The sequence below is a fragment of the Pocillopora verrucosa genome, chromosome 9, assembly GCF_036669915.1.
Source record: "Pocillopora verrucosa isolate sample1 chromosome 9, ASM3666991v2, whole genome shotgun sequence".
In the NCBI taxonomy this organism is placed as follows: domain Eukaryota; kingdom Metazoa; phylum Cnidaria; class Anthozoa; order Scleractinia; family Pocilloporidae; genus Pocillopora; species Pocillopora verrucosa.
Window position 1 is genome coordinate 16,554,380 of NC_089320.1, and position 12,671 is coordinate 16,567,050.

Consider the following 12,671-nt stretch of genomic DNA (forward strand, 5'->3'; position numbering starts at 1 on the left):
AAGACCATAAAAGTCATGAAAGGATTGTTCCTTTGGCCCAAGCTTCTCTATCTCTCGGAGGAACTGTGACGTCAGCACTACGTTAACAGCGGCTCGCACACTTTCAATCCTCTTATAATCAAGGACGAATTTCAATACGGTTAGTGTCTTAGAGTCAGCCTTTGTGTTTCCAGTACTTTAGTCGATAGGAAACGTTTGATAAGAGTGCCCTTGACTTATTTCGCCCTAACTCAGTTCTTCGTACACCGCCTCTCGATTTACTACGTTCTGTTACAAAAAGCGAGCTCATTCAATTTCATAAGATGGCTTCTAATAATTCTGGCGAAGGAGCAGAAACTGTTGAGATCGCTGAGTTAAATGCTATCAAAAGCATAACAAACGATGAGGAAATCGTTGAAAAGGGTAAGTTATATATTGTTGAAGAGATTTTTCAAGTTATCCTGAACGCGAGAGATGTTGGAAAGTACTCTAGCACTGTTTAAGCAGCGAAGAAAATACGGGGAACGACAAAGTGGGATGCTACGGAGTCCTGTACGCTTTTAATCTAAACACTTACGGGCGATAAAATAAGGAAGATGGCGGAATGAATGTGAATCAACGGGCCATATTCCATAGTCGTTGGGTGTCGTATTATATTTAGCAAGACTCAAGATCAGCCGGAAGAGTGACTTCATCGATACTCTGATATAAAACTGACATGTTTTTAAAGCTCTTGGCACAGACACGAAGGCCTAATTAGCATTTTAACAGGGCTAAATTTAGCAGAGGCCATTCTGCGATTAATATAAATGTCACGCAATTGTTTCGAATGATAGCTTTGTTTCCAGTCAGTCCTAAAAGCTACTTTAGGTAGGAGCCGTTCTTATCCATCAGTGAATGATATAACTGCCATATTCTTTATCAGAGGTCATATGTTTGCTCCTTCAGTGATAGAGGTTTGTAAATTGATCAGTCACGTTCATGCTCTATTTTTGTGGGCTCCGAGTTTTCTGTGAATAGAATTCTGGACTTCCGGCCAGGCTTCGCTTTTAGCTGGTCTATTATCGGCGGAGATGACCCTACTCTAAATTCTTAACAGGTTGCCTCAAATGATTCATATTTTTTGCCCATGAAAAGTATAGCAGACGGGAAAGTGTATCACTGTTTCCCTGTGTGGTGAGAAGTCTCTAATTAATATGGTTTCTTCGTAAGCAGGAGCTGATTCAAGTGAGGAGAAGAGAGAGAAAGCAAAGCATCATTTCTCTAAGCCGTGGGAAGACAGTGATGTGATTCTAGTTGTGGAGAATGAAAACTTTCATGTTCATCGCCTGATACTGAGTATGAACTCACCAGTGTTCAAAGCCATGTTCAAATCTCAGTTTAAAGAGGCAACCGCTAACGAGATTCCACTGCCTGGGAAAAACGCAAAGGGAGTCTTGGACTTTTTGATGAAAATTTATGGACCCCAGTACACAAAAAAGGAAGTGGAAATCACAAGTAAGAATTATTAGGATAATTATCGTTTTTGTTTTGAGAAAAATGACCCATCTACGAGAGAACTTCGTAGACAGCCATGATTTCTTCAACAAGGTAAGAGTACAATTCAACAAATCCTGAAACTCACGCATCTTTTCTCGTTTGCTTTTGGTGTCCATTGGAATACCGTTATCAGAAATGACATTCAAATAAAGTCGTACAAAAGTTAAAAGTTATCTCAAAAAATTGTATTTCTATTTGGAGAATTCTTCTTTGAAAGATGCTTTGTCGATATTTTGTAGAATTGCTCTTATATAGCCTTATTTCATTATCCAAACGCTGGGGTAGAGGGGTCGGGATGAGAGAATTTCAAATGTTTTTCCAACCTCTTGACTACGTCTAAGCTTTAGCTTAGCCCTTTGAAGGACTTTGAATCCGTCCAGGAAGGTTTAAATGATTATACGGTTGTAGAAAAAATTCTGTGTGACCGCTTGTATGATTTAGTCTTAGTGTGTATATACCACAGTATGAGGGTCTGAATGGGGGTACTTCGATAACACTAAACACTTATTTTTTTGACTGTATAACATTAAACAGTTAATTTTCAGCCATTTTAACACTAACATTAAAAAATTCGTTGTAACATTTTTTTTGCCATAAACAAACAAACCACACCCTAAAAAGGGAAATATCTATGTTGGGCCTATGTTTATGGTCTCAAAGAGTTTTTTTTGGCCATTTTCCAACAATTCGGGATTATTTCAAGACTTTCGAAGAGTGAGGAAGATATCCGAAAGCTTCCGAAGATTTCCGAAAGCTGTCGAAGATGTCTGAAGGCTGCCGAAAATGTCCGAACACTGCTGAAGATGTCCAAAGACCGCCGGAGATGTCCACTGAGACTGCCAAAGATGTCCACAGACTTATGACCGACGATATTTGAAGACTACCGCAGATTTGGCTTGTATAACTCATAACAATTCTATTCTTAAAGCGCTTTTACAGCGAGGATTCACCGACCGTGACCACTTAGAGAGAATATATTAGTAACAAATCAGATTACGATATTCAAATCAAACAGCCAATGGGATAGAACATCGAAATAAACAGTAAAATTAAGCAAATTTACGGACTGCCATCCGTTGTATGAATACCTCAGTATGATTGGTTTGCTTTGTGAGATGGTCCCAGTTGGTGTATCTGCACTGTAAACAAAAAGAGATAAATACGAAAGGTAAGGAAAATGAAAGTTAACATATATGAGTGTTTAAATTTGACTAGTAATGAATGCAATAACAGAATATTCTTTTACCAATAAGATCGGCTACAGTGCTCACAATGTATAATGGTCAACAAAAATGACAGACATGTCACTCCATCCTGGCCAAAAACATTTGATTATATTCCATACCTGAATAGTCGCGATTGTCCCAACTGTTGCTAGAGATCAAGGCGGAAATGAGCGCGGGTGGTGCGACCAAATCTGCTGAACGTTATGTCTATATCATTATCCGCATCGCTCTCCGAGTCGGTGTCGAATTCATCCTGTTGCTCGGGGAGGTCTGTCACATCACCAACTGCGACAACTCCGAGCATGCTTTCGTCAACAAAGGTGATTCTCGGTACTTCGTTTGTAGCTCGTGGAATATTTGTATCCTGGTCGACTCGTTCTTCATTGTCTGTCCCTGGATCATCTTAAACATCCTCTTGGAATGTTACTCTAGTACCCGATGGCGTACTGGAATATACAGCTGGCGGCAGGGCTCCCGCTTTGTCTTTTGTTGATTCGCTTTTTACTGTCCTTGACAGGTCAATACCTGTCAATCAATTCCTTCATGGCTGCCTCAATGTTGGGGTCAACGTTATCAGCTGGAGGAGGTTTCACCAAATCTACGTCCCGTAACTCCACACTGGATTTAGGCACTGGATAATAAGACTTCTCAAGTGTGAAGTACTTCGCACCCCACTTCGTTGTTCTCTTTAAAGGTTCTTTTAAAATTGTTCCAAAGTCTTGAGCATACTGAAGAGCGGTGAAAGTCTCGTTTTTGAAGTGAGAGACTGCGTGAAGGTTCTCCACCTGAGTTGTTAGCAGCGTACGCAGGTCAATGTCACCAAGATAGTCCTCGTTTACATTCTTAACGTTATCTAGTAGCTGTTCCATACCTCTTTCGAGAAGCACCAATGACTCCTGTGTTTTGCTGGAAACAGTTCCTTCAGGGCCATTTATTGTTGCCGTTTCTTTCATTTTATAGTGCTGCCTTACTTCAGCGAATGTGTTTTTAATATAAGCATTTACAGATGAAACATTGCACACAGCATCTTGAAGAGATAATTGGACCGCGTCTATCGTATGTGCACCAATTCCAAAACTATCATAGAGACATTCGAGGTTGCGAAGAAAGGACACTTTGCCAGTAAGCCCCGAAGCTAGTTTGATTGTTTCAGCAGCTATATCGGAAACAAAAAAAACTTTCTACAAGGAAAAGATTGCATGAAATTGTGTAAATGAGCAGCTTTCTTCAGTTCTATCAACGGTTCCTTCATGGCCAGTACCCAACAAGGTCTCGACTGTTGCACTTAAGGGATTAAAGGTCTTAACCTTTTGATCTTTGTTGTCGGTGAAAACAATGTTGCCCTCATAACCATACAGCCTCCTGATTTCCTTACAAGAATCTGAAGAATTCCGCAAGAGTCGCTCAATCGAGGTTACAACCATATAACCCTCCAACCATATAACCATACAACCATATAACCCTCCAGCTGCGCTAGTTGCAGCCAAGTATGCTGATTGCCGCAGAACATGAAGAAATTCAACACTTGTCACGTCATTGGAGTAGTTATCTGTCTCAGCCTACTACCGATGATAGCCACTCCATTGTACTCTAACTCCAGCTGCATTATGCTTCTCTGCTCATCATCTGCACACAAGAGGATATCCTTACTTGCCGCACAGATGGAAGTTGATTTATTTAAAGGTGGGTTAATCTGGACAATTTGTTTTTTCAGTTTTCGACTTGTGCAGCTAAAGATCTCAGATGTGTCGTCAACCGCTTCTGTAGAACTGAACCTGTACCCTCAAGTGACAATCTGAAACGACTAAGCTGCGAGAGCAAATCAGCTCGCGATTTCAGGCGTCCGGGTTAGAAAAGTACTTCGCCTTTCAATTCAATGAAACGGATTGCTGAGGAGCCTCTCTCTCTGCAACGAAGACTACGCCATTGGTAAAGCATAGGTCCCCCGCATCCTTGAATACTTCCCTCCGAACATTTACATCGACTGGTGGGTGTAAAAGCAGTTCTACGAGACCATCGAGAGTCGAAATCGTAGTCTAACGCCGTACTTTGCCTTGGGGCCCAATTTCATGTGCAATTGGTCTTTTGCAAGGTTGGATTTCCAGAAGCGATACTTTTCAGGAACTATTGTGTGGATTACCAAACGTATCCCCTTAAGTACATCCAGTACTGAGGGTCTAGTAAGGCGCATTATCGGTTCTAAGGACAAGAGCATTTCAGCTTTGGCTCACTGTTCGCGAGTGATTTTCTTGCAGAATTTAAAAGAGCAGACAAAATTTGAAAATCCTTAAAAAAAAACTTTGGGGTCTCCTTTCAAACACTAAACAGTATTTTTTTCAAGAACAGTAAACATTAAAAAAGTGGCCAATTTAACAGTAAACACTAAAAAATATGGACAAATAACACTAAACACTAAACCCCATTCAGACCCTCCAGTATTAGTCGGTACTGATTCAGTAAGCAATCAGTCCACTAACTTTCTCGATATTTACACAATATTAAATCTTAGTGGAAAACGTGGAACAACTTCTGCAGTTGAGTAACGAGTATCAAGTAACAGAACACATTTTCAAACCTTGTGTGGAGTTCCTTAAAGACAAACCTAAAACTAAGGAAAATGTCATGAAGATTCGAGCGCTTGCAGAGTTCTATGACGTGGAGAAAGTGCGTCAGGATTGTGACGAACTGCTCGGGAATATGTTGCTGGGGACTCTCTCTGAAACCGTCCAGTTTGAAAATGTTGAGAAGGATAAACTGCGGCATTTTCTAACGCAGAGGATTGAAGTGCTGGAAGGATATCTGGAGAAATTGTATCCACAATTCATGGGCCTCCTGGAATGTTGTTTGTGGCTGTGGCATGAGAATAAACGGTCCATGGAATGGTGTCCTACTCATTTCAGCAAAGGAAAAGTAAATTTCAAACTTGATGAGTGTATCAAGAGCTGTAAAGTTTGTCAAAAAATGCTGAGTCATTTGGCTTCATCTACTTTCCCCAGGTCTTTTAGCCGATTTCGAAATGATAAAACATATGATTTCGGTAAAACTTATGGCTATGCTCTCTTAAATCGTCATCGATTTGACGAGTGTTTGCCAAATATAATTCAGAGATACTCTCAGGTAATGGTTTTATAAATGAAATATTAAGAAATGTTGCGCCAATATAACTGAAGTTAACGACTCACTAAGATTTAGTGCATTTTTTTTTTTAATTATATAGCACAAACATTAATTTTAAGATTAAATTTTTGTTGTTCTTAAATATCTTATAACTTGAATTTTGAGCTTCATGATATTCATGCATGGTTTTCACTTAGTGACGAAAAAATGGCCTCCCGATCATTCGGGAACAATTAAAATAAGGTTTATGCTACACTGTTAAGCGGCTTATTTCATAGGTGAATTAGGGGAAATTTGTGAAGCATGTATCCTTAAAAGGCAAATTAGAAGAGGAAATAGTTTTTAGATGTGACATGGATTGTACACGGGGTTAAAATTAAATTTGGAAAAGATATTCGGTAGAAATGGATTTTTAAGACAAATGTATAAAATTCGGATCATTTTGTTGGACATGTAGTTGTAAAACGTGCACTGATGAAGTTACTTTACGGACTCTTTACATATCCATTCTAAGTAGTTCATAATAGGGATTTTCTGAGAAGAATTCTTAAAAAAATTCATTAAAAATCCTTTCTCTGGCTTCGACAGTTCACGATTTGTTAGATCACCAATGCATGCATGATCAGACAGTTAGAAAACGCATGCAGTTGAACACTGATGTTTTATCCGATAGAGCTCGACGCGCTTCGACTTTTGGGTGCATACAACGCTGTAAGAGAACTTCGTAGATCAAAAAGCCAAGGGGGAGAATTTTCTGATGGTTAACTTTAAAGGTTTTCAAGAATATTGTAAATATAAATTGATTGGAATAACTTCCCTTAGCTGTGTTATGAATGTGTATTTAGAATGAATATTTATAGAATAGGACATTTCCGACTTCTAAAACTCCTTCACCTTTAACCCTTTCACTCTCCAGATCTCATAAGTAATTCTCCTTACTGTCTGCCTTATAATTCTGATGTTATTTTGGAGAATTTGGTATTGGATCAACTGATAATCCCCTAACTAATATTTTTCTTTATTCTCATCAATTGTCTGCTTGATGTTCTTTCGAAATATTAAGGATAAATTTAGTCTTGGTCAGTCATGGGAGTTACAGGGTTTAAGTGAAGCAAGGTGAAGAATGACAAGGTCATTTTCCTATCAAACACGGCACAGTTATACCCTCGAGCTCACTCTTCATCAACTAGGGTTTTAGGCCATCCCGAGAGTGGGCCGCCTAGGCATAGATGCAGAATTTGTTTTCAACAAGCGAACACTCAGCTCTCGATGCTTGGTTCATGGAGCCGAAACGAGATAATACTATAGCGTATTAATAAATACTTTTTAGAGACGCCTATAACTGTTACGACTCCCTCTCGCTACACACGGTTACCTCGAGACACGGAAACTTTTAATTTACGTTTAGGCCGTCTTCCCACGCGGTGAGGTTGACGTAGTCGACCGTTTTGCTGATCCCTATGTAAACTTAGAGATATCTGGCGTTATTATTATCAAGATCTCTCGCAACACTTACAGTGTGTGCGAGATGAATTATAGATACCCAATACATCCTGAAGTGTTTGGAGAGTCGGTCCCGAGTCTCGTTTGTTGAAAGTTCCGGAAATTAGCTTACGTTCCAAGATCGAGGCAGTTTTGAAAAGTTTCTCTAATTCAAGCTACAAAAATGTCAGGAAACAAAACAAAATGGAATCGACTTTGTTTTAGGTTTTTTGAACATTATGGTATCGAGCCGACAACGAAAATAGAACTATCGAAAAGTGGGCTCCAGGAGAGCACAAGGTAAATTCCCGGAAACAGCTGAGCACTGAAGATCTTCGCATCAACAAGTTTTGTAGTTTCCGAGAATTACCGTGAGTAGACTTCCCTGATTCAGTCAAGAGCTTCTTGTGGTTGAGGAGCACCTTTGCCTAATTTTATTTTTACTTACTGTAGGAATTAGGCAACGGTGGTGAACTTGTGATACCGTTAGATGGCGAGATATAATTTTCATAAGGCTTCAGCGAAAATCTGTTCAAGAAGGCAAGTTCTGTTACCCAGGAAACAGAGTGCAAGAGAACAGAAAACAGTTCAAGTGAAGAAATAATTGGTAATTTTCACAAAATAGAAACGGAAATGTTATAGAGATAAGTAAACACCGGCTTCGTCATAATCACTAACTTTCATCTCATTCATTTATGAGTTGCCACTGATTCTCTGTCGTACATTACCGTCCATGACAACAGGAATCGTATCTAGTTTCCATTTACTATCTAAGCTTTTAGTTAACTAGTATATACGTTACCATTTATTAATCTGAATACTAAAAAGCGAGAGTCAGTTTCTGGTTCCTGTAACTGTACATGATTATATTATTACTAGTTTTTCTTCAGTGCTAAATGAAACGGAAAAGCCAAATACAGCAGGGAAAATATCGGCACTGAAACGTAAGGATATATTTTCGTGATTTCAGCTACTAAAATGCCCATGCCATAAATACTGTTGTTTAAGCTGCACCTTTTTTCCAAAAATTTTGTAATGAATTAGGTTTAGCAGCTTACCTGCGAGAACATCTGAAAAATGTGCCACAATTTGCATAAATTATGACGAATTTATCTGAAATTTTTAAGCCTGAAAAGCAAAGAAATAAGAACTTCATAAAAATATACAGCAATAGTAATTGATCATCGCTTTTGTAACTTTAGTCATCGAACTGCACCGTTTTTCCCTTGTGTCTTTGACCATATTTCCATTGTAGTTTTGCATTTTGCATTCATAGTGGGGTTTACAGTTTGGGGTTTTAATTAAAAATTCTTGGAACCGTGTGGCCTATAACTGTCCTTGCTTATACCCGGTTTCGTTGCCATGGAGTTGCAAGGGTGATGTTAACAGCTGAACGAACATAGGGGGTAAGTTTTTAAAGAAACTGTCGTGCTACGTCGGTGGGAGAGTATAACAAGATAATTCAGTATTATCAACTGAGTTGATAACGTAAATAGGCCACCTCTATAAGAGTTTCAAAGCTGACGTTTCGTGCGTTAGTCCTTCGTCATTCGCTCCGACGAAGGGCTAACGCTCGAAACGTCAGCTTTAAAACTCTTAACGTAGCCAATTTACGTTATCAACTCAGTTGATCAGTAGTATCAAATTATCTTGATGTTTACAGCCTCTGAAATGGGATGCTAATACATCACAGGTTCATATACCCGCCATGTTTTTTGTCACATTTCCCTGACGGTTCGCTCGCATCCATGTACACTTCTGGGTGGAGAAAGACAGTTTGAAGGTTAAGTGTCTGGTGTTGTGTTTATTTTACCAAAATGAAATAGCCCAACTATTCCCTGTCGTTACATTTTACTAAAATAAGATAGCGTCTTAGTATAAAGAGCAATCGCACGTTGAAAAGGTTGAACAACATAGAAACATCAGATCTGCTTTATGGTTTGTGATTATGTTCTTAACTCTATAAAAACCTTATATAATCATGATATATCGGCTCCTTGACTTATTTGATCCAGATGGGTATTCTACGAAATATGGAAGACGAATGAAAGCACATTCTCATAATACCAATTTTAAATTGAGCTTGATGTCTTACTAGAGATAAAAGTACCGAAATCAATTTCATTTTTCAGCCGAAATTAGCTTAGTTTGAGACACCAAACCGTCAAACGATTATGTTTAACAAAGAGGCCCCTGGAACATAGTTAGGTCATCGTTTGAAAGAATTCATTCTTCACTGAAATCGTTGGTGTCTATTGTCATTAATATTACTCTATTGTCTATCTTCCCGCGCATATCTAACTACTTACTTTAAGTTCCTGTCAGCCACACTGCTTGGGTTAGTTTGTCGTCGTGAAAAGAGAAAGCTCTCTCGAACTGGCCACTTATGCAGCGTATTTCCCAATGAGCAAACACTTAATTCACAATACCCTGCTGAGGGAGCCGAAAAGAGATAACCTGCGTCTGATATACAACTCCCGCTCGCTACGCTTGGTTATTTCAAGCCACGAATATTTTGAACTTCTGTTTAGGCCAGTACGTCTTTCCAAACATTTATTTGACCTCGTCGATCATTCACGCTTATTTCTGATCCCCATAAGCTTAAAGAAATCCGTAGCTTTATTGTTAGAATTACCAAAATCACTCGCCCGCGCATAAGATGACTAATGGATGAAATGTTTGAAGCACTTTGATCAGGCGACGTCATGTTTAGAGAGTTCCAGCAATAAGCAGGCCTTAGAAGCTACATTCAAGAGGATCTATTTATTTTAAAAACGTTTTGCTAATTCAAGCCATGAAAATGTTAGGACTCAAAACAAAATAGACTGGATTTGAGCTAAGACTATCGCGACTGCTGCTTTGTTTGAGGGCTTCTTTTCTAAACTAATTATGGCTTCAAAACCGCTAAGTTACTAGAACTTTCGAACAGCGGGCCTGAGGCCCTTAAGGTAGTTTACCTCGGCAGGAGGTGAACTACTTAAGAAATAAAAAACGCACCGAGTGCATTGTTGAGTTGTATATAGGTGCTTCTCGAGTGTTCTCAAAAATTCCCAAGTGCTTATATAACTCAACAATGCTCGAGGAACAAGTTTTTTATAAAATGTATCGTGAATTGCGCGCGCTCGTACCGATGACGTGGGTTGCGTGCATTATATCTCAACAGTGCACTCGTGTGATGGAAGGCGCGTGCTTTATGGAACTATAATGAACTCGTTCTGACCAATCACGGCGCGCGCATTTCTCTAAACATTGTATAATTTCGCATAATAAACAGCTTCACATAATCAAGTCTCGCAATTTCTGAGAATTATCTTGACTTGACTCCACCAATTTTCATCAAAAGCTCCTTCTGAAGAGCTCCTTAGGTTCATTTCATTTTCACTTGCTGGAGGAACTGAGTAACGGCAGTGAACTTTGTAAGCCAGCTTTCACTAGATTTAGTAAGAAACCGTTAGTGGGGGAGATAGACTTTCTATTTCAAAAGGCTTCACAAAGGCAATGAAAATCTGTTCAAGATGGCAAGTTCAGTAATCCAGGAAACAGAGTGCGAGTGGACCGAAAGTATTGCAAGTGATGAAGTAACTGGTAAGTTCCCCAAAATAAAAACGAAGATGGTATTAAACGAGAGAGGATGAAGTATCGTCTTTTGTGTACATCTATAACACGCCGGCTTCGTCATGATCACTCACTTTCATCTCATTTAAGAGTTGTCCTTGATTCTCTCGTACATTATCCGCCATGACAACAAGAATCGTATTTAATTTCTATTTACTATCTAAGCTTTAGCTTGCTAGTATCCATTGATTAAATCTGAAAACCGAAAAAGCGAACGTTAGAAACTGGTTCTATTAAATAATATTACCATTAATTGATTCAACATTCAGTTTCTTTAGGTGAAGCGGAATTGTGGAGGTAGAGATTTACTGATTTCAAGCACTCATCTTTGCATCTAATTGATTATCCTTTATTCTTACTTATGGTACTTGAAAACGTAAAAACTGAAAGGTAATTTACGGCATAACATGCTATTAGGAGCGATTAGAAACTATACATAACATGAGCTATTGTGCGATCACTCGTACACATAGGGCGTACACGATAATACTATTTTAGTATTAGTTAATTAATTAATTAGAATTAATTCACGCAATAACCGAAATAACAAACATAATCCGAAAACATGCAAATAGGAATTACGAAAGCGAAATCATACCTTTTTTCTCCGGTAAAATTCTTATCATTTAACTGCCTCAAGTCTTGTAACTTTGATCTTAATTCCTAATTCCTTAGGGACGAGTAGGTTGTTTGCTTCAGTTAAATCAAAGGCAATACCAGACGTCTTGAAGTCTGTGGGGAAACTGTCTTAGACTTTCGACACGAGATTTTCTGGTCCACTACCAGAGCAAACGGCAGAGACTTGGGGCAAAGGCGATATTGATGCCACATTGTAATTAAGACAATAATAATGACAAGGTCCCCTTATGATCTCTTGTCAGGGTGGATAATAATTCTATTTCATCCATCCAGCTTTCCCACGTTTTTAGTATAATATACTTATTTTGCAGCAATAGTTATCCTCATCCATAATATACACAGAGAATAAGATAAATATAGAATGATAAATACTTAGCAAAAATACATGCCTCCGTGCATAAACTTGAAGAAGTGAAAGCTCGTACGCAAACCATTGGGGCCCTAAAATGTATTTGAACAACCAAAAGCGGCACACTGCTGTCTTTTCTATTTGGGAGAAAAATTAACTTTATCGAGATTTCGGCTAGGACCATCCATTTTCCCTTAAAAATCAAACAATTTTACTGCCCACGTACGAATTTCACCAAAAGCGCTCACAGAGATTTAACACGAGTCAACCCCAGCCTCGTTCTCACGTGTGCACGGTTACATGTCTAATATGGCGCTGGGAACTGTGAAAAGGGCTCAGAAACTATACGGAAGTTGTGTATGTTAAGCTGTTTCCAGGAATTTACTTTCTGCTGCTCCGCCAAATCCAGCCGAAGTAAATCGCTATATTATGGACCTGGAACCCGTTTTTCGAAAGTTCTAGTCAAGTTGAGGGCCGGGAGCCACAATAATCGAAAAACCTTTAAACAAACTAATAATCACGGGAGTCTTAGCTCAAAACCAGACCAATTTGTTTTGCTTCCGGACATTTTCATTGCTTGAATTATGTACGTAATTAACAAATAGAGAAGCCTTGACTGGGCTTTGTTCTGCTGCAAAGCACGCAGGAGGCGGTTACAGCACGAAAGAGGTGTAGGGAGAAACACGAGGTGTAGGGAGAAACACCATCGTCAGAAATCAAGGACA

At 39.0% G+C, this 12,671-nt stretch overlaps 2 protein-coding genes across 2 annotated transcripts; one reads left to right on the top strand and one right to left on the bottom strand.

The window, feature by feature from the left end:
- Positions 1-111: 111 nt before the first annotated feature.
- On the top strand, positions 112-6,712 carry LOC131780051 (kelch-like protein 15). Its single transcript, XM_066172176.1, has 4 exons — positions 112-139; positions 303-402; positions 1,195-1,476; positions 5,254-6,712. The coding sequence occupies exons 2-4, from the start codon at positions 303-305 to the stop codon at positions 5,874-5,876; spliced, it is 1,005 nt and encodes a 334-aa protein (XP_066028273.1). The 5' UTR covers positions 112-139; the 3' UTR covers positions 5,877-6,712.
- LOC131779225 (uncharacterized) lies at positions 2,708-3,697 on the bottom strand. The gene has a single exon (XM_066172177.1). It carries the CDS (start codon positions 3,695-3,697, stop codon positions 3,263-3,265), a length of 435 nt encoding a protein of 144 aa, XP_066028274.1. The 3' UTR covers positions 2,708-3,262.
- Positions 6,713-12,671: the final 5,959 nt, after the last annotated feature.

Bases quoted from the DNA above. Each gene is read 5' to 3' on its own strand.
- LOC131780051 (XM_066172176.1), top strand. From the start codon at position 303: ATGGCTTCTAATAATTCTGGCGAAGGAGCAGAAACTGTTGAGATCGCT. The intron at 403-1,194 runs GTAAGTTATATA...CTTCGTAAGCAG, and splicing joins TGAGGAAATCGTTGAAAAGG to GAGCTGATTCAAGTGAGGAG. The intron at 1,477-5,253 runs GTAAGAATTATT...ATTAAATCTTAG, and splicing joins AAAGGAAGTGGAAATCACAA to TGGAAAACGTGGAACAACTT.
- LOC131779225 (XM_066172177.1), bottom strand. From the start codon at position 3,697: ATGAAAGAAACGGCAACAATAAATGGCCCTGAAGGAACTGTTTCCAGC.